This window comes from Engraulis encrasicolus, chromosome 22 (genome assembly GCF_034702125.1).
Source record: "Engraulis encrasicolus isolate BLACKSEA-1 chromosome 22, IST_EnEncr_1.0, whole genome shotgun sequence".
Lineage (NCBI taxonomy): Eukaryota > Metazoa > Chordata > Actinopteri > Clupeiformes > Engraulidae > Engraulis > Engraulis encrasicolus.
Window position 1 is genome coordinate 36,199,181 of NC_085878.1, and position 21,013 is coordinate 36,220,193.

Genomic DNA, 21,013 nt, shown 5'->3' on the forward strand with positions numbered 1-21,013 from the left:
CATAGGCCTACTGATAATAATGATAATAATAATAACAATAATAATGAATAGGACAATGCCTGAAGCACAGACGACAGACACGTTCACAGAGTACTTTTCAAATGTTTTATTTATTCCTGCGTTATTTCAGTCGAGGATTTACTGTATTTATTGGACTTGATAGTTAAAAAATAGAATGTAAAAGCAGAGGGACACCCATAGAAATCACTGGCCACCTCCACATGGCCCTGAAAGGACACAGAGAGAGCAGGAGGGCAATCCAAGAGGGCGGCTCACTGGAAAACCAGGTCAAGTTGACCTGGAGGTGGTGGTAAATCAGCTAATATACCAGGCAGACAAACTCATTTTCTTAACCAAATGATGCATGTATACTATTTATTAGCAGGTTTACCACTTTTTTGGTTAACTTTGCCAGATTTATCACTCAACCGTGTTCTTGCAATTACCCCTCAGCTGGCTTCCTTCCGCTAAGCAGGAGGTCCACAAAGTTCCCCACCCTTGCAGACAGGACACGACAAACCAACATACAACCCCATTCCCTTACATATGCAGACACAGTCTCAATACTAACCCTCCACTACATTAATCGCCTTTGGTGTTACATGCCCAATCACAGTTTTTTTTGGAGCAAGTCATGTTTTTTCCTCCTTTCTCTTATCCAATAGACACTGCTGCTGCCAGTGTGTCTTCCCTGTGGCAGGTGAAGGTGGCGCGCCCTGCTGGCTACACAGAGGTGCCCTCGGCTGGCTTGGTGGTGTCGGCAGGCTTGTTGTCATCAGGCTTCATGGCAGGAAACAGGAGCACCTCCTGCAGCAACAAGCAAAGGCTATGGCATTAGTGGGACAGTAAGCGCAACAGACACTTTCAAGTTACACTTTATTCTAAGGTCCCTGTGACATTAATTAGGTAGGTACACTTCAGCAAAGTGACAGCATGCAACATTATGTTCTTGAATTGAGCCATAGGATTAGGTATGTTCAGTCTCAGTACATAATATTGCATTTTGACGTGACACCCATTTTTACATCATTCAATCCATCACATTCATCAGCCATCAATGTCATTAGACCGTTAGTTGTATCTTCGTGTACCTTGATTTTTCAATTTTCAATCAAAACTCGGTGGCTATTCGAACTTCTTCTGACAACTGGTGTATATGAAAGTGTTTTAAACTTAATTAGACTTAAGTGTTTTAAACTTAATGTCCCAAGCCTTGTCTCATATACAAGAGTTGCCTGAAGTAGGCCCAACTTCCACCAAGTTTTAGTGAAGGGACTTTGGTCTTTTGACTTGAAGAGCACCAGCATGTTGGACTTTACTGATTTGACAAAGGGGAGCATGTGTCTCTCATGTGTACCTTGATGTTGTTGGAGTCTGTAAGGAACATGGCAAGGCGGTCGATGCCCATGCCCCAGCCTGCTGTGGGGGGCAGGCCGTACTCCAGCGCTGTGCAGAAGGTCTCATCGATGTGCATGGCCTCGTCATCACCCTCCGCCTTGGCCTGTGGGTACACACACACATGGTTAGACACAGTAACGAGCATAACAATCAGTTGTCCTACAGTCACCTATGGTGCTGAAGTTACTCAATCATATTTTGACCCAAATCTGAATTAAAGACTTCACCAACTTAAACTAGGCCTATGCCAGATATATATCCTCGCAAACCATCAAACCTCAGAAGCTACTGTCATCTCTTGACCACAGAAGATTTGTGCAAAATCATTCACCTTTGGGGATAACAGTAGATGGGGGTGTGATGGACATTTTTGTTTGTTTGTTTGTTTAAATCCAATTACAGAAAGTGTGTTTTTCCTAGTGTAATGTGGGCAAGGGATCTCCCCCTTTAAACAATTTAGATCACTTTTGTAAAAAAATGCAGCATATTTGAACATCCAATAATTAGGCCATGTGTGGAGGCATTTGATCCTGTTGAACAATTTCAATTATTTCCTGCTGGTTTAAAACTGACCCATCAAAATCATGTGGATGCATTGACCCCGCTTCCAGATTTTGACAGTGAAAACATTTTGCAACAACTCCCTAAAACAACACCGAATGATTCTAACGTTTGCACTTTGCAAGCACGGATAGATTAGATACAGTGGTGCTAATAAATTTACATACCCCAGCAGAATATACGCTTTCTTGGCAATTTCTCACAAAATATGAAGGATTACACAAAACCTTTTTTTTCACTCATTGCTAGTGACTGGCTTAAGATATTTAGTAGCAATGTTCTGTGTTTACTCTTTCAAAAGCATGATCACAACCCAAACTACCCAAATGACCCTGTTCAAAAGTTTACATACCCTAGTTTCTGATGCTGAATATGGCCCTGTTTAACATCAGGGACCGCTCTAAATTGTTTGTGGTAGTTGTGGATAATGCTCTTAATGTTCTCAGATGACAAAACAGCACATTCTTCCTGGCAGAATGGTTGTTTCCTATAATATTTTTGGGCGTCTTACTGGAACCTCACATTTGAGGTTTCCCCTGAATGGCTCAATGATGTTGAGATCAGGAGAGTGAGACGGTCGCTCAAAAACTTCATTTTATTCTCTCTGAAGCTAATGACGGGTTGATTTGGCTTTCTGTGTTGAAATATTGTCATGTTGGCATGTCCAAATAATGGACCATGTGCAGTTTCAAGGCTGACGTGTGTCAAGTTTCCTCCAGTATTTTTCACAGGGCAATGTATTCATCATTCTGCGAGTGTGGACCAAAAGTATAGTGCATTTGTAACTCAAATGTCCCCATGACATCAGTGGTCCATGACCATGTTTCACAGAAGGGATGGTGTAACTTTCATCATAGGCTCCGTTGACTGTTCTCCAAATGGTACTGTTAATAGTGGCTGAAAAAAGTTCCATATTGATCTCATTTTTCCAAATGACTTTGTCACAGGCATTCTGATGCTTCTCACTATGCTATTTGGTGTATCATATGCAAAATAACATGTTTGCATTTTTGTAGTAATGGCTTTCTCCTGGCAACCCCCAACAGCCCATCTTTCCTCAAGTGCCTCTTTGCTGTACAGTTTAAACATTTTTTCATGCTGTCCTATATTTCACTTGAAGTTATTTTTTGGTTGTCCTATGCCTCCTGAACAATTCCCCTCGCAATGATCATTGCAATGCAATGATTCCCTTGCCCAATGGCTTGATTCCAATCAAACCCCCTCATATTGCATTTCTGAATTGCAATTCCAACAGTGCCAACATGACAATATTTCGACACAGAAAGCCAAATCAACCCGTCATTAGCTTCAGAAAGAATAAAATGAAGGTTTGAGCTTCCATCTCACTCTCCTGATCTCAACATCATTGAGCCACTCAGGGGAAACCTCAAATGTGAGGTTCCAGCAAGACACCCAAAGATATTATAGGAAACAACCATTTTGCCAGGAAGAATGTGCTGTTTTGTCATCTGAGAAAATTAAGAGCCTTATCCACAACTACCACAAACAATTTAGAGCGGTCCTTGATGTTAAACAGGGCCATATTCAGCATCAGAAACTAGGGTATATAAACTTTTGCACAGGGTCATTTGGGTAGTTTGGGTTGTGATCATGCTTTTGAAAGAGTAAACACAGAAGATTGCTAATAAATGTCTTAAGCCAGTCACTAGCAATGAGTGAAAATAAAGGTTTTGTGTAATCATTCATATTTTGTGAGAAATCGCAGAGAAAGCGTATATGCTGCTGTGGTATGTAAACATATGAGCACCACTGTATATGCTGGATCTCAAATGGCGCACTTGTGCACTTCAGGCACTATGTTTCAGTGCGTAATTAATACGCCATACACACTGAAACATGAACACTAAAGTGCACAAGTGCACCATTTGATATTAAGCATTAGTGTGCGCTTCATGCACTTAAACAGACATCTTTACATAGGGTTGCATTTGTACGGGATTAGTATTACCAAGAATAATTTCTCTAGACCACCTTACAGGAGGTGGAACTCTTACAGAAGTTTACAATATACTCTATCTTTACTTACATGCCGCATTCAACAACTTCCCTGTTATTACTTTACCCTAGGCCCCCCCATCCAATGAAACTAGTTCCGTCTGAATAATGTTGCTGTGCCCCATTCAATGTGAGCTGGTGCCCCACCCACCATGGCCTGCTGTTCAAAGAGCTCCCTCTGTCTGATGGGGTCGTTCAACTCGGTGTAGGCGTTACAGATCTCCTTCTTCATCACAAACAGCTCAAAACGCTCAGTCAGCCCTTTCTGCGATCGGTGCCTAGAGGGGTGGGGTGGGGGAAACAATAGTGGATGTTTGTTTAAATTAATATCATATTAGCTACTGCAGACTTCCCAGCCAAAGTAGGACAAGGGTTGAAGAGGAGGAACAATCCTACAAAAGTATACACAATTCATGGCAACAGCTAGACAGTACACTTTAGCCTATTTCAGGGACACATTTCTTTCCAGAAAGAAACACATTACTTTTAAGCACAGTGAGTAGACTCAATATGAACTTCAACAGTTACAATCTTACCACTTGGCCAGTGGACTCATGATCTGTGGATGGTCACAGATGAATGTTGGGTTGATACACGTTACTTCTAGGAAATCTCCAACCAGCTGTAAAAGGAGAGCACAGACTATGGGGCTGAACATTCCATGCAGAACAAATTAGAAAATAATAATTTCATCTGCAACATAATTCACTGGAGAAAGGGGACACAAATTGTCAATGCTTCAGTTTGGGTGGAGACCACATGCCTGGGGCTCTTGCCCGACCTGTAGTTCCACGCAGCTTTGTGAGCTCCACTACAAAGTCTGGAAGACTGTAGCAGGATTTCATTTCTCCCGTCAAAAAAATAATCAGAGCATTTATTGCTTCAATATCAACAAATTCCTTCAAAAACGTTTTCTGTTGATCTCTAAAGCGTCAATATAGTCAGGGGTACTCAATTAAAAGTCCCCGAGGGCCAGTTTTTCCAAATTCCTCCCAACACGCCCCCCTCCCGTAACAAAACATAAAAAAATACAAATAAAAAATAACAATAATTAAAAATAAAACATACAAAAAAATTACAAGGCCTTTGTAAGCACAAACACTCACACTTACTCTCATTGTCACCCTTCAGTATTTTTTAAATGACATAAGATGATCTGTTAGCCTATATTTAGAGACTACATTCATAAAGATTTATTTCTTAGTGAGAAAACCAATAAGCCTGAAGATAACACTTTTCAAACAAATGTTGCTTATTATGACTCTCATTATGCATGTGAGGGCTGCATAAACAATCAGATGCAACAATATCATGGACCCAGCAAAGAGGAGGACACCTCAGGTTTTGTCAGAAAGAAAATGGCACATATGATGCAATGTTGATTAAATGCAAACGCCAATAATAGTCAAGTTGCTCATTGCTTTGTTTGTAGTCTTAAAGTAATACCGTCCCATTTTTGGAATTAAGCTTATTTTACACCTCCCCTTGAGTTAAGTAATAGGGTTATACCGTTCTCCTGTACTTTCAACCGTTCTCTGGGTGTGGCAGTGCAGATTTTACCTTCATGCTAGCAGTTAACATTGAGTCCTATGAGACCAGCTGCCGGCTAACTGGTCTCATAGGACTCAATGTAAACTGCTAGCTTGGATATTAATGCAAGCTTCCATTAATATTGACGCAATAAATGCTCCGATTATTTTTTGACTGGAGGAATGGAATCCTGTTATAGTCTCCCGGACCTGTGTGTGTTGGAGCACCACCAGGGGGCTCCAGAGCTACACACACACGCACGCACACACACGCGCACACACACACACACAGGCCTGGTAGGAACCAGGCTAAGTGACCTCTATTCTAATTCTCTAGCCTGGTTCAGCATTGAACAGGCTGACTGCGGTGGCCCCTACCTTATCCAGGAGACGAGCTGTGGTTCTAGGAGGTGGGCACTCCACTCCCTTCGCGGCGCACAGCTGATCGAAGAACTTACGAGTCTCTGCACATAACAGAGGACACAAACATTAGTCATGAAGGCAAATCTTTCACTCTACTATTGAGATCATGTTTATTTGCCATCCTTGGACATATCACACATTTTGGTGAACTGCAAACTACCACTGGTATTTCCCTTCGCATGATCACAACCAGGAGAAGTGACGCCTAGTTCACATTGGCAGATTTTATCCCCCTCAGATGCGAGATGATATTTTCCCATTAGAACCCTGTGCCAGAGTGTTCCTAGTTTGACAATTTCTACTTTACAAGACAAAGTGCCCAATGTCAAATGCTTATCTTTGAACACCAATATTATAAACGCACTTGTGCAGAAGAACAAATCCTTGTCGTGGCAATTTGAGAACAACAACATTAAAAACACAAGTGTTTTTTGGACTACGTTTTTTCCAGAAAAAAAAAGAATTAAATGAATTCACAAAGTGTCTCGAGAACAGTTTTCTGTTGTTAATAAATAAAAAATGACAAAAATGAGAAGGCGGCCCAATATGTTCTGAATATATGCGTTGAGAGCTGCCTCACCATCGCTGTCGTACGTGTCTGGAGGGGGGAACTTGGTGCCCAGCTCCTTCTCCAGGTCGTGCACCATGCTGACTCGTCTGAAGGGCGGTGTGAAGTCGATCTCGTACGCCTGGCCCTCCGGCCCCTCAGGATGGTACGCCACCTTGTAGCCACCCGTGATGTGCTTCACCATTCCTGAAGGCCGCATGTCAGCAATTATTTATTGAAATATCATATGAAGTTACTGTCAATGTATGGTAGCACCAGAATAACGTTTGGCCGACTCGTCATCACATCAGACAAATTATTTTGTCACTCCCTGCTGATACATGTAGTTGATTTTTGCAAACATCACACTTAAAAATGGCACAGAACTTGTGCACAGTGTTGTTAACGGCACCATCTGTGCCATCTGCAGTACTTTGAACTGCCCACATGAGGGCAGCATGTATTAAAATGAGAATTTGAGGGGCAATATGCCCTTGTCTACGATAAAAAAATATCAATAAAGAAATAAAAAGTTCCCCAAGGTCATTGGGGTCAGATGGTAGGACTGACCTGAGAGCAGCCTCTCGGTGATCTCCATGAGGTCGTGGTAGTCTGCATAGGCCATATAGAACTCACAGGTGGTGAATTCGGGGTTGTGCGTCATGTCAATGCCCTCGTTCCTGAACTGGCGGCCCACCTCGTACACTCGGTCGATGCCGCCGACCACCAACATCTAGAATGGCAAGAATGAATAGTCTCACATAAGCAGGAACACAAACCCTACCATTTGACTGCAAAACTGTCCCTTCCAAGTACAAAATGGCAAGTGACCCCCCAAAAAAAACCCATATTTTTTTTCATTTAATCTTCAATGTTACAGACATACACACTACACCCTCTTTGATGGCTCTTTTTATAGAAAAGATGCAATGTTGGTGTCAGAAATGTACCAGCTGTCTACAGTACTAGAAACAATAAACCCTTTTTGACCAGGAGACACATCTGTGTGGTTTCACCTTTCATGCCAGCTGCCACATCTATGCGTATTTAACGCCGGGAGTGACGTTCATGTGGTTTTAAATAATGCAGCCATTTAAAAGCACATGGCAAATGTTAGGTTGCCTGATGCATGAAATACACATTAAGGATGTAAAAGGGGGAGTGACTCACACAGTGTTTTGTGGTTGGTCTAAATACATAGCCTACACATAAAAATACATGTGTTCATCTGACTGTGCAGTTCTTCTCTCAGCCGGAGAGTGAAAAAAAAACTCCATGTTGACAGATCTGTTCAATTTTTCAGAACAAAAATGCTCAGGGGCCTGGATACATAATGTATTGGCAAAAAATGTAGCAGGCATTTTCGAGTCACAATTGGTTAACTAATTCTGAGGAAAGTCCAAGCATAGGGTGTATTTATGGGAAGAGCTAGCAAGTGTGTGCGCGCATTTGCGTGCAATTCTCCACTCATATGGAGTAGTATGGGTACATTTTAAATAGAACACTGTAGCAAGGTTTTGTAAGGGTTTCCAGATTAGAGCAGTCACTGATGCACTTGATACTTTTAACCCTGCCCTTTAGATCTAAAAGAGAAGAAATATGCCCTCCACACAGCATTCAACATTATTTTGCGTTTATTCATTTCACGATGTTTGGGTGCATAAATCCTACCGCCCCTTGAGTGTCAGCAAATGTAATCTACTGCTAGGTCTAGTCTAGTGCCAATCCATAGGGCTTGAGAATCTTAAAGGGGTATGCCACTATTTTGGGGCTTAATACAGTTAAAATCGTTGGCTGGGGTTCATAAAGGTGGTAAAGTGGTACATTTTTCATGTTAAGCGTTGTCTTGCTTTAAGACAAGTTAAAAGAGGGAGTATGTCGCTAAGCTAGTGAAAGTCAATGGATCCGTGTAGCATGCTAAAATTCTTTTCTTCCTTTAAACCTTTTCTATTTCTATTTCTATTCTTAAAATTCTTTTCTTCCTTTAAACCTTTTCTATTCTGGGGGGCGTTTCTCAACAGCATCATTGCCAACTAAGTAAGACTTAATTGGTTGCAATGCAATTTCCCGTGGGAAATCCAAGTTGCTAACTGGTTAGCGACGATGGTTTTGAGAAACCGGGTCCAGATTGTTCTCTGCCTGCAGAAGCATTTGAAAGACAACCTTTTATCCCGTAACCTGCCTATGAAAAGTTCCTAGACCAGAGTTGATATGGATCTGGTGTGGGTAGCTGAATTCCTGCAAATACCACACCAACATTTTCACCAAACGGTGCAGAGAAACATGTCTGACTTTACCTTGTGGTACAACTCTGGGGCAATCCTCATATACAGGTTCATGTCCAGGTCGTTGTGGTACGTGATAAAGGGTTTAGCCACCGCGCCACCAGGGATGATATTCATCATTGGAGTCTCAATCTGCAAAGCAATGTTGACAATTGATCATTTCTCAAGATGTTTGTGAATTATGGTGCATTCCCCAGAGGTAGGAGCTTCCTAGTAGGCAACAAGAAGGCAGCTACCTCCCACTTGAAAGCGTTCCAACCAGCAAGTCAAACAAACTACAAACATGGAGGGACAAAAACTACATATCCACTTCTCAAAGATGTCAGCGATGTAAACAACATCATGAGTTATTTTAATTTAGCCGCATTTCATCTTTGAAATACACATTGTCAATATAACTACACCTTAGAAAAGTTAACAGGCTGTTTTGCAACCGTTAACCTGTCCGAATCAACTTTATTTGTCCATAGAATGGTGATGTGCAACATAAACTATTCCTAACACTGTGCGCTGCCATTGCTGTGATGACATCACGATTGTCAATGGGACGAAGTCGGTTTGCTTCGCTTTTGCCCCAGCTCGCGACTTGAACATTCCGCTTCAACGGGCGTTCCAATGCATTTCATCAAGTAGGAGGTCAGAAACATCCCATCTCCCAACCCTGGGGAACGCACCATTAATACCTCAGGACATAGTCATGGCCGTCCAAAGCCTTTCTAGAGTTAGCTCTTTTTTGACGCTGGCCATCTGAAGTGTTGAAACAGCAGTATTGGTAAATCATACAATCTATTCAGATGTTCTGAGGTGTGTGGATGATTGATAACACAAGTGACACACAAGTACAGTAACACAAGTCCCTCAGTTTAGTGACGCAACAGCAGCACATGGGTAAGTAGCCTCCACCTGCCCTCTACAACAGCAGCACATCAGTCAGACTTTTAGCCCAAAGGTTGCCGGTTCGAATCCCGACCCGCCAGGTTGGTGGGGGGAGTAATTAACCTGTACCATACCGCCGCACTGCTCCCTTTCGAGCGCCATTGGGGGCTGCACCCTTGCAAAGGTAATGCCGTTTTCGTTGTGTGCAGTGTGCATTCGTGTGCTGTGTCACAATGACAATGGGGGTTGGAGTTTCCCAGTTTACCTCACTTTCACCTCACATGGGTACATACTAATGTCCACCTGCCCTCTAGTGGCCATCGCCCTCACCTCCAGGAAGCCCAGCTGGTCCAGGAAACTCCTCAGGTAAGTGATGATTTTGGACCGGGTCACAAACTTTTGCCTGACGGGGTCGTTCAAAATCAGATCCAGGTATCGCTGACGGAAACGGGTTTCCTTTGGACATAAATGCGGGGGAAAAGACATTTTAAAACATTTCAACAAGTACGCATCCAAATTAATTGCATTTTAAACATATTGTAACCCCATTCACAACATTAGTAGACCCACACTGTGGAAGGGAAGTTAACTTATTACAGTATCCGTATTGATCCATAATACTGCATAGGCTTGAATGCGCGCGTGTGTGCATGCGCATGTACTTGTGTACGTGTATGCAGTGTATGCGGACTGCGCTTGATGTCAGCACAGTCAACACTGGGTGTTCTGTTGTGCCAAGCTAAGCATGTTTTATGCATCAGCCTGTATAATCAAGCCAAATTTAAAGTGATCTTGAATATTTGCTTGTACCTTGTCCTTGAGGCCAAAGTGGAGATGTGGCAGCATATGGAGGCACGGGGACAGGAGTGTCATTTCCACAGGGACAATACTCAGTTCGCCTTTCTTTGTTTTTCCAGGGTTGCCACGGACTCCCACGATGTCACCACGTCTCAGTTTGTTATTGATGCGCACAAAATCTTCCTCTGATGTGTAATTCCTGAAAGAATTTGTAACATGGAACAGAGTTACAAAGTAGCAGTTGGAAAATAAGATGACACTTTATATTAAGGTCACATGTTCGTCACAAATACATGCCCAACTGTCTGTACAAGTGACTTACAAGATATGGTTACGCAAACTCAATCATCTGTGTATTTACACATTTCTTGCCCACAGACACTAAGGTTTTTTTAACCTCCGCCATGGAGGTGATGTTTTGTCTGTTGGTCTGTCAGCAGGTCAACTCAAAAAGTTATGAACAGATTTTGATGAAATTGCTGGAAGTTGCTGGAGTTGTTGGAAATGACAAAAGGAAGAAGTGATTCAATTTTGGTAGGGAGCCGGATCAAGGATTTTTTAAAGAACACTTTTAAAAAATTAGGGGGTTACAGTCAAATGTTCTATCAATCAGCTTCGTTGGCGGAGGTCTGCACTCTCTTGAGTGTATTTCTCGTTATTGATGTAATTGTAGTAAGGACCTGGTATTGCCTTTTAAGTCACTAGACATAAATTAAGCATGTATTGGAAGTAGAATCCTGTTCTAAGGTTTTACAGAGAACAATACCAAAACAAATCCATCGCCAATACTGGAAATCCACCAACAAGCGAGGCAAACTCTTCTTTGCAGTTCTCCATCGCTACCCTCCCTGAAGACTTGAAGGTTTCCTTGCATAAAGTTGAGCACTGCAGACCTTTTTAATAACTACACCAAAACAACACTCATTAAAGCGCACAATCCGAATGTGGGAGCGGAATTTGCTTCTCATAGAAATAAATTGGGGAAGTGCAACGCGGACTCCACATTGCAGCATACTAGAGGACCACTGGCATTAGAAACTTTGATGGTGAAGTACAGTTAAACCACACCTGGAGTTTGCCATGACTTGCAGTTTGACGCCTTCCCCTCGCAGGTCATAGAACAGTAACTTAGCACCCGAGGCTCTCTTGGCATGGACACGACCTGGGAAACGAAAGAGAGAGAATGAATTGAGTACACAGTAATGTTTACAGTAGCGTTTTGGAGAGTGCGCACATCCAGATAAAACAGGTGCCGGACTTAAACACTATGAAACAAGAAAAGAAAGAAGGTCTGCACACTGTTGCTGCTCCCAGTTTATTAAACACAACGTTGAACACACGGTCGAAACGTTGCGTTTAATAAACTGGGAGCAGCAACAGTGTGCGGTCCTTCTTTCTTTTCTTGTTACACAGTAATGTTTGTCATCAACATTACTATGTGGATAATGCTCATTATGCTCATACTTACCAGCCACACAGAGCTCTTCTTTGAGTTGGTCCCCAGCCTCTAGATGGCTGTACTTCTCGATGAACTCTGTGAGGGACATGTCTACGTGGAACTTGTGGGGGTATGGGTCTTCCGCCGTGCCCTTGAGGGCCTGGATGGCTTGTGTACGGATTTTAAAGTATTGCTGCGCAAGAACAAAAGAAGAATGTTGCATTAGTGATATTGGGCCCCAATACAAGTCTTGAATACAGCAGATGGATTCATTCATAATGCTTTTTTAACAAACACTGAATACCACATCAAAACATAAAGCCAAGGATGACTGAGACAGTCAGAAGTACTCTTACAGATTTAATGTCAACACGTGTGGTATGATATTAAGCTTACAAAGTTGAAACCACGTAATATCATACTAGTAGTGTTGCAATTACATCTGTAAGAGTACTTGTACTTAATACAACTCTGCGAGTGACGAGTGGAGAAATGTACATGTACATTTAGTGAATACAACAAAAGCTGCCAAATGGCACACCACTGCAGTTTTGAGAGGTGGAAATAAATTGTCGTTAGCATGCAGACTAGATGTAGACAACTTGATATCCATTTGGATCAACATGGGAAAAAAACTACAGTCAAGAACAATGCTCAAAGTGTTCTCTGATGCATACACCGCAGTTTCTTAACAGCACTGGGGAAAATATTGCAAATTAACTCCATGAGTTCCAGGAAACAATAAAAATCATCCTCAAGTCGGTTTCACTACACAGGGATGGGCTTGTTAGCCATAAGGTAAAGTAGTCATGGGTGCGCCTGTACCAATTAGGTCATGGTGCGGATGGCGGGAACAACTTTGCAATACCTGCTCATTTACTAAAGGAGTGCCTAGGTAGTTAGAGATATGGAAGCCTACTTAGCTTTTACTTTCGTTTACTGCCAGACCCATAAAGAGGAAATTTAACTGAATAAATACACAGGACAGGATGTGTACTGAGAACCGTGTACTGAGAACAATCTGAGGAAGTTTGAAGCAATGATACAACTAGTTGCAACTAGTGCATGCAATCTGTGTGTGTGTGTGTGTGTGTGTGTGTGTGTGTGTGTGTGTGTGTGTGTGTGTGTGTGTGTGTGTGTGTGTGTCCACTAACATTGGGGTCCAGTGTTTCCTCATCAGCCCCATAGTTGTTCTGCTCAGCCTTTTCAGGCTTCTGCTCCACCTGTTCCTTGACCTTGGCCTCCTTCTCCTGAGCCTTCTTCTCAGCTTTCATACGCCTTTTCAGCTCACTGCAACACATGACAGATGGGAATGAGGATGATGAGGATGAACTGAGGTGGCAATATAATGTTCATCATATAATTGCCAAAGTTGAAGAGGTAAGAAGGAAGGTTGAGAGTGCATGCAGGAAATCCTGAAGGTAAGAAGAACGAAATCATTCAATTCATGTGACAAAAGGTTGGTCGTTTTTCACTTGACATGGAAAAGCCACCAACCTCTTGTCACCTCGCCAGCGATATCCCTGTATAAGCGCAGGAACGGCTGCTGGATTGGGGCAAGCAAACTTTGTCAACTGTGTCCTGACCCCCAGGGCTTGACACACCTGACGGCCAGCAACCCTGACCAGAGTCAGCATGGCTTTGAGGCAGATTTTAGAGTTACCGTGGGAGGTCAGTGCCCAAACCTAGGGAGACAGAAGAGAGCCGTCTCGGAGTTTGTTTCATAGTGACTGACAAAAGTGATTCAGACCCCTTCAGTTCAGCCAGCACGGCTCTTCACGAGATAATTGACATATAGGGCGAGTGTTCGTTTATCTTTGGCAGGGCACCCACACATCTACATGCCAATCGACGAGTTAATCATGACATTTGTATTTCTACCCTACTACTGTGTGAAAATCACGCCAGACACCAGTCACAATACCCTCAGATTCTGATCAATGGGCGTGCTTCTGGTTTCACTGTTCTCAGATGACACCAGCTCAGTTTCAGCCGTTTCCCCACGATTTTATCCACGATCGTGAACAAAGACCTTCACACAAGGGCCTAGGCTAGTGATTCTAAACAAATTGTTGTAAGTCGCGAAAACACGCCACAAAAAACCTACTCGTTTAGCTAGTTGCTAACTTGAGGCACGAAAGATGCAGTCCCGTCATGCAGTTCCATCTGATGTAATTTAACGCAATGCCGCATGGCGACTTCCACACATCACTGAAAAGGGAATAGTCGTCAGGAAGGGTTTTAAAAGAACTGCTAGCAAAGGCCGGAATGAAGACCAGGCAAGGATAACTGTTGAATGTACAATGTGTCCTTGGTTTTAGCTTACTTTTTGCTGAGTTTGTCTCCATCTACAGCCGCTGCGTCCGCCATCTTGTGTGACTAGCTGCGTCGCGCGTGGACACTTCGACGCAAACGTGTGTGCGCAATGGATCATGGTAAACTGGGTTCATCAAGCCAATCGCAATCAACGTTGCCCGTGCCAGTCACTTGCATTTTTCTCACCCATACACCAGAGTGTGTTGTTGTTCCATCGGCTGCCTGAGCAAATCCATGGCAATCAGAGATGCTCATGATTATGTGATGACATCTCACTCATAATAAAAACAAAACAGAAGGGAGATGTACTTGTAAGATCTATTTTATTGATAGATAGCAGCGAGTTTATAGAAATATAACTGCATAAGTAATATACAAATGTCCCAATAAAGCAAATATCATTTATTTATATTTATTTGTTTATAGATTTGAATGATTAACAAGTTGTTCACAAGTTTGCCAACACACTAAAAGCAATCTTTCCTCCCAACAACTGACAGTGCCTCAAGGTAGTAAAATTCAATATGGTTCATATACCATGGAAAGGGTGTGGGTGAAGATAAATTTCTGGACAATTTAAACAAAATTTAAATAAATACAATGAAAGGAAAAGATCCTCATGTGATAGATTTACAGAAATCATGTTATTGAAAATAACCATATTTCCCGGCTTCAGAACTGGTCAGAGGCCGATTACAGATTTATAATTTATTTCAATGCACTAGATCAATTACCAGCAGATTCATAGTTATGTGATACAGAGAGTTCTTTGTTACAAAGAATGAAGAGAAAGTCAAAGTAGAAAACATTTCAAACAGTAACAGGTTTAATATTTTGTGGAATCAAGCTGCATGGCAGGTTGAGATTTAAAAAACAAAAAAAACAAAAACAAAAAGAAAACAACGGCACTGACATCTTCCAACAAAAAATGTTATGACTATGGTTCTAGAAATAACACCAAATGCACAAACAAAATTGCACATCACAGTACATCTATCCAGTTGCCAGCAATAGGTCAAAGTGATTTCCTATAGATAGCGTTGCACGGGACAACCACTGACAACTGTCCACTTGGCTGTGCTACAGGCACCGTGCAAAGGAAAGTAGTTTCCAATACAAATCTAACATTTGTCAAGGCACAAATATATATTATTCTATAATTCTCTGAGTGAGACCAATACATGACAGTTATGCACTTTTGATTTGATCTAATATGAAGTGTCAACATATTCACATAGAAAATACATCTTTATACTGTAGATAATAAAAATAAAGGGACCCTGGGTTTGGAAAAATATCACTGGTAAATTTATTTGAGAAGAAATTATTTTCTTGGGTAGGTGTGTGGTCACATGCATGCATACGTACACTGATTTATCTAAAATATTCTCTTTATGACTTCTATTAAATATTTAATAAAGATTTATTTTCTCATATTAGAAAACAGATTAACCTCCAAGTTAAAACTCAAGTGTATACAGTCGTACAACAATATATAAATATCTTTTTATGAATAAAATGACAGATAAAGAATGTACTCGTGTTTGTAATTGGTCCAATGTTAGGGGTGGAAATAGCAGCATCCTAAATCATTTAAACATTTATTATGACAAGAAGGGAAATATATTTTGGGTTCTAGAGTTATGGCTTCATAGTTGGCATTATATTTCATTCTCTTCTTACACTTGCAACAGTTCTCAGGTGACTAATCTTCCATTTCTATTCAACAAATATGCTCCGGCTGATGTAACACAATGTATTTCGATTTGATTGACTATACATTAAAATAAAGGGAATGTGCAACTGTATTTCTGTAAGTAGGGTGTATTTGAAAACAGAAATGCATTGGCTTCTCCTGGGACAGGCATCTAACACGGGCCAATAGAGAAATATATTACTAAATTCCAAAATAAAATGAAAGAGTGTTGATAGAGTGAATTCATAGACTATAACAAGCATATATACATTGCTCACAGTACTAAAAACCTACTGAGGGAATGCAATCACAACACACTCCAGACAATAAATTAGATATGGTTACATGAAGATTGCTAATATGAAAAACATGATAAAAGACAAGTATGTGCGATTCCCCACATAAATATTTGTGACAGTACTGAGACATCCAACCGCATTTCAAAGAGATGAAAACCCCAAACACGGCACTAATCTGGTGCGACACATCCCACATCAGCAGCCTCCTTTAAACACAAAAGGACACCACTCAGGCATGTCAATCAAAAAACAGATGTTATTGTCTCAGAGTATTCACACTCTATTCAACAAAGCTGACCGACCGACAGACAGTCAAACGAGTTAGGAAATGGAGACAATGGAAACATATTCACCAAAGCAAAAACAATCAAACGGAGAGTGAGGCTCAATTGAGCTATAAGTCATCACCGAGACCAGCCTCAGGTAATGTGTGCTATATATCTATATAAACAATAAACAACCTTCGGCCAAACTATAAATGCATGAAAACAAAAACCACACAGACCAGTTTGGCAGCTTTACAACACATGCCAGACTGAGCTATACATAGAAAAATGAACACATCCACCCCACGTGATTTTAGGCACAACACCGATGACCAGTCTGTAATATTGCTGAATACTCATGAACTACCGAGCCTAGTGAAGCCATAAAACTGGCCAGGAGGCCAGTGGTGAGCTGAGAACCATGACTGGTGGCCCACCCGGCTACTTTCAGAATGTTGGTACTGTACTTTACAGTACATAGATACATGTTACTATTTACAATACGGTAATTGAAGGTAATGAACAGCATGGCAAAAAAAGCTATGCTCTTCCAGCGAGTAGCACCTTGGTAAGATTTACAAAAAAGTAAATGATAAACCGTCTGCCATCTAATGTAATGTGGCAGCATAATGCACAGTTAACAGATAAAATGTATGAAGCACATCTTTCCGATCAAATGATCCTATCCAAAAAACACAAATGCAAGGCATGACAAAATATACCCACGACTTAAACTATTTTCCATAGACCATGTATACTTTCATACATCGTTCATATGATAAATATGTATGCAATCAAATGCATGTAGAATACTCAGAAACATTCACATTACAAAACTATGAGCAAATGAATATTAAATGACCTAAAAGCAGATTGCTCTCTTGATTCACTACATGACGCATCATGCAACTCATACTGTATTTTGGGGGGTTTGTGAGTGTGTATTCAGTACTTCATACAAAAATAAAATCACCCTGAAAAGAGTGTGAAGAGCGGAAATATATTAACACATTGAATACCGGCGGTGCTCACGGAATTATGTCGTAGAATACCAGCGTTCTAAGCCCTTTTTTACGTTTTTTTGTAGACTCACAGCTTATTATGTGATAGGGCCACTGAAATATGTTATGACTCGTTTGAAAGTGGAGACGCTGCCCTCTTAGTAGGTGAAAACTGTGTGTCTCTACGAGCTTTTATTGCCGAGTAAACCCACGCTAAACCGAAGTGGGTATCCATGGAATTCAGCTACAATCGGAGATATTGAGGTTTTTGTGAAGGGTGCGCTTCTTCAGAATGTGACGAGTTTGAAAGGGGATGAGTTGGTTTTAATCACAATTTGGTGCAAGGTTAGCTCTGACACACATCTTCCTGCACGTCAAGACACGCCTCCTGCTCTAAACCACTACGACACTGGCAATCAATGCCCTTCGAAATCCACGTTTTTCACACAGACTGAACACAAGCTCTTTGCACACATGCAGAAGGTCGGACATTTGCTAAAATAGTTCCCGATGACTCCCGAAATAATAGCCCAACATTGACAACAAATCCCAATGATATGATGCTTAGATGTAGCCCATCCGATCCATATGTAGCCATCTATGCTAGCTTCTGGCTTTTCACATACAGGAAGACAGTTCAACATAGGGGTGAATAATCAAATAAACTTATCTGGTTGGCGATCAAACTTCTAAATCGGAGCGCATTACTCCAATTACAATTCGGGTGCCATTTTGATCCAAGGAGCTGGTAAAGGTCTAGGTAGCAAGCCCAGAAAGTTCAAGATACTCCTGGCACGATATACAATGGTCTCTGTGTTTACCTATTGCGTGAAGTCAGACACAATACACGCTACCGATCGTGGGCTACTAGGGAAACAACAACATAGCACGATTCACGAATACGGCAGCACACCCCCTGCTCTGTCACACTACGACACCAGCAATCGATGCCCTTTGAAATCCCCGTTTTTCACGTGGACTGAACACAAACTCTTTGCACACATGCAGAGGGTGAGACATTTGCTAAAATAGCTCCCGATGACTCCCGAAATAATAGCCCAACATTGACAACAAATCCAAATGATATGATGCTTAGATGTAGCCTAGCCCATCCGATCCGAATCATATGCGGTGGCAGATGGACACTCCCAACTGAGATCGCTCCCGGACGTGTAGTCCCAGGTGTTTCTATCACTCCCGGACGTGTAGTCCCACCCTGATCGATAGTCTGGCTAGTGGGAGCGAGCCGACAGGGGAGCGTCCTGCGTTGGGAGCGACAATCAGGGAATCATGATATGTAGCCATGCTAGCTTCTGGCTTCTCACATACAGGAAGACACAGAAACTTATCTTTTTGGCGATCAAACGTCCAAATCGGAGCGCATTACTGCAATCACATATCGGGTGCCATTTGGATCCAAGGATCTGGTAAAGGTCTAGCAAGTCCAGAAAGTTCAAGATACTCCAGGCACTATACAATGGTGTTTACCTATTGCGTGAAGTCAGAGACAACACATGCTACAGTGACCGTACTAGGGAAATCAATGCAGGCAGCGCGATAGGCGACATGGGTTGGCATCCAGACATCTTGGTAAGTTAAATTAAAATATCCAAATCATAACACTCAAACATCATAACAATCAAACAACTTTGGACTGCAAATGTTGTCATTTATGTCCATCACAGAGCTACCAAAATCACATATATTGTCCATTGAAGGGTGTAGATTCAAAATATGATATTTAAATGCAAAAACGTATTTTTACGTTTTGGTATACAACGCATGGGCGTGAAAAACGCATTATTACGTCGTCGGTACTCAATGTGTTAAGAGTAAACACTAGATAAGGTAAAGGGTTAAAAAAGCAGAGAAAATGTTGAGTTCACCATAAATAGAAACTGGTCACAATGGAGAACATTATAAAGTGCTTAGGGATAGAGAGAACACAGGGCACACAAGTGTTACTCGTGGATTTTTACGGATCAATAGGGATATCTGATTAATCTAAAAAAGTTCATGAGCTATAAAAATAATACGTTATTAACAGTCTTAAGGACACATTGTGTTGTCCTATGTATGTTAATCTGTAATGAGGAACAACACCAAAAAATAATACAGTTTCACGAAGACAAACCATAACCTTTCTATCCTATGATACTTGTCAATTCACAGTCGGAGAGACAAAACTGAACACTTAGCAACACATCCCCTTGGAAGGAAACTGTAGACGCGGTACTTCCCAGAAATGCCTTTTCTGATGACCCTGCGCAGGTGTGTTGAATTGCTTCCTGCATCCACATCCTAATCTTGTTTCTTTTCAAACCAGGGGAAATTAATGTAACACCTATCAGCCATTATACAGTCAGATGATCAGTCATCCAAGACGCGTCTCCTGTGAAAGCAGAAGGGACCCATCAGAACAGAGGCAAAACAAGAGCTATCAGAGATGGCAAGCTGCCCCCCTAGTCAACACTAGATGAACTTCTTTTTGTGTGTTCAGGGCCCCCTGCAGGTGACCCGGTCACACAACAGGCACCCTTGTGGGGCCAGGAGATAAAAAAGTCAAATATTTTGAAAAGGTTAAAAGAATAGCAAGCATATACAGTATAGGCCAAAGGTTTGGATTTTCATGTCGGGCATCAAAACTATGCATGAACTTGAACACATGTTGGATTATGTGCTTAACAAAAAGTATCAATTCTAGCTGTTGCGATATCAGCCGTCTATTCACCTGACGTCAACATGGCACAATTGATGGCCCCACACGTTTCAACAACCTTATTTTTTTCAAAGTAAAAACACCCAGTCAGTCAAGTCAATCTTAATTGAAAGCAAAAGTCCTCAAATAACTCACTAGAATTGTAGAACTAGAATTTTGAGTCATTTTAAACCTAGTTTTAAGCACTTGCCAATACAAACATTTTACTGACATTTTCTTGATCTAATATTGGGTCACTTTGCCTATAGCCAGTTACTTGGAGAGGTCAAAAGTGTGTTAGAGGGAATCTGTGGCAGGGTTTTTCAGTTCTACTTTTATTTTTTATACCACTGCCCCACTTAGATAACCAGCAATATAAGAAAAAGTGACTCATTGTCAGATCCAGAACATCTTGACATGCATATAACAGTACTGCTTATTGTTTCTGTTACCTTTAATAGGAGCGAGAGAGGTTGTTGCCTTGCTCTTGAAAGCTCACAAGAAGGTCATCGATCTTCTCGATGGTCTGCGTGGCGTTAATGCTGTTTTGCAGGCTGCCAGATTCAGAGATGGTCTGGGTGAGCATGGGCTGGATCTGCGCTTCAGCCTGTCTCTGGTTCTGACCTGACTGGCTGATGGCAATGATCTGATCCGACAGTGTGGTTCCAGCAGAGTTGATCAATTCACCACAATCTGGTACAGAGAATGTACACGAGTTAGTTATGTTGTACAACCAAAAAAATGTCATATTGAAAAGTTAACTGCAAGACAATCATTAGTTTATTTAAAAGGTAGAGTATGTAGGGTTGTGGCCAGAGTAGGAATTGCACCTATGCTGCTCATTGCAACTATGCTGCTCATCCTCA

The 21,013-nt window shown here is 41.6% G+C and overlaps 2 protein-coding genes across 11 annotated transcripts in view; both read right to left on the bottom strand.

The window, feature by feature from the left end:
• Positions 1-91: 91 nt before the first annotated feature.
• On the bottom strand, positions 92-14,320 carry kars1 (lysyl-tRNA synthetase 1). 2 transcript variants are annotated; one of them, XM_063188693.1, is made up of 15 exons: positions 14,198-14,320; positions 13,369-13,556; positions 13,026-13,161; positions 11,902-12,064; positions 11,502-11,595; positions 10,446-10,632; positions 9,966-10,091; positions 8,772-8,891; positions 7,045-7,207; positions 6,508-6,681; positions 5,883-5,968; positions 4,512-4,597; positions 4,127-4,253; positions 1,358-1,501; positions 92-807 (listed from the first exon to the last, which is right to left on the bottom strand). In XM_063188693.1, exons 1-15 carry the CDS (start codon positions 14,303-14,305, stop codon positions 724-726), a joined length of 1,986 nt encoding a protein of 661 aa, XP_063044763.1. In that variant the 5' UTR covers positions 14,306-14,320; the 3' UTR covers positions 92-723. The 2 variants fall into 2 exon arrangements, with proteins under 2 accessions (XP_063044763.1, XP_063044764.1); XM_063188694.1 differs by lacking the exon at positions 13,369-13,556 and having other exon boundaries at positions 14,198-14,304.
• A 4,955-nt stretch (positions 14,321-19,275) lies between these two features.
• Positions 19,276-21,013, bottom strand: part of nfat5b (nuclear factor of activated T cells 5b) — a 51,088-nt gene continuing 49,350 nt past the window's right edge. For all 9 annotated transcript variants that reach the window (XM_063188684.1, XM_063188683.1, XM_063188685.1 and 6 more), the window contains 2 exons: positions 20,600-20,840; positions 19,276-19,841 (listed from right to left, as the gene is read on the bottom strand). In XM_063188684.1, coding sequence (XP_063044754.1) covers positions 20,602-20,840 — 239 coding nt within the window. In that variant the 3' untranslated portion in view covers positions 19,276-19,841; positions 20,600-20,601. The remainder of the gene's footprint in view (positions 19,842-20,599; positions 20,841-21,013) is intronic.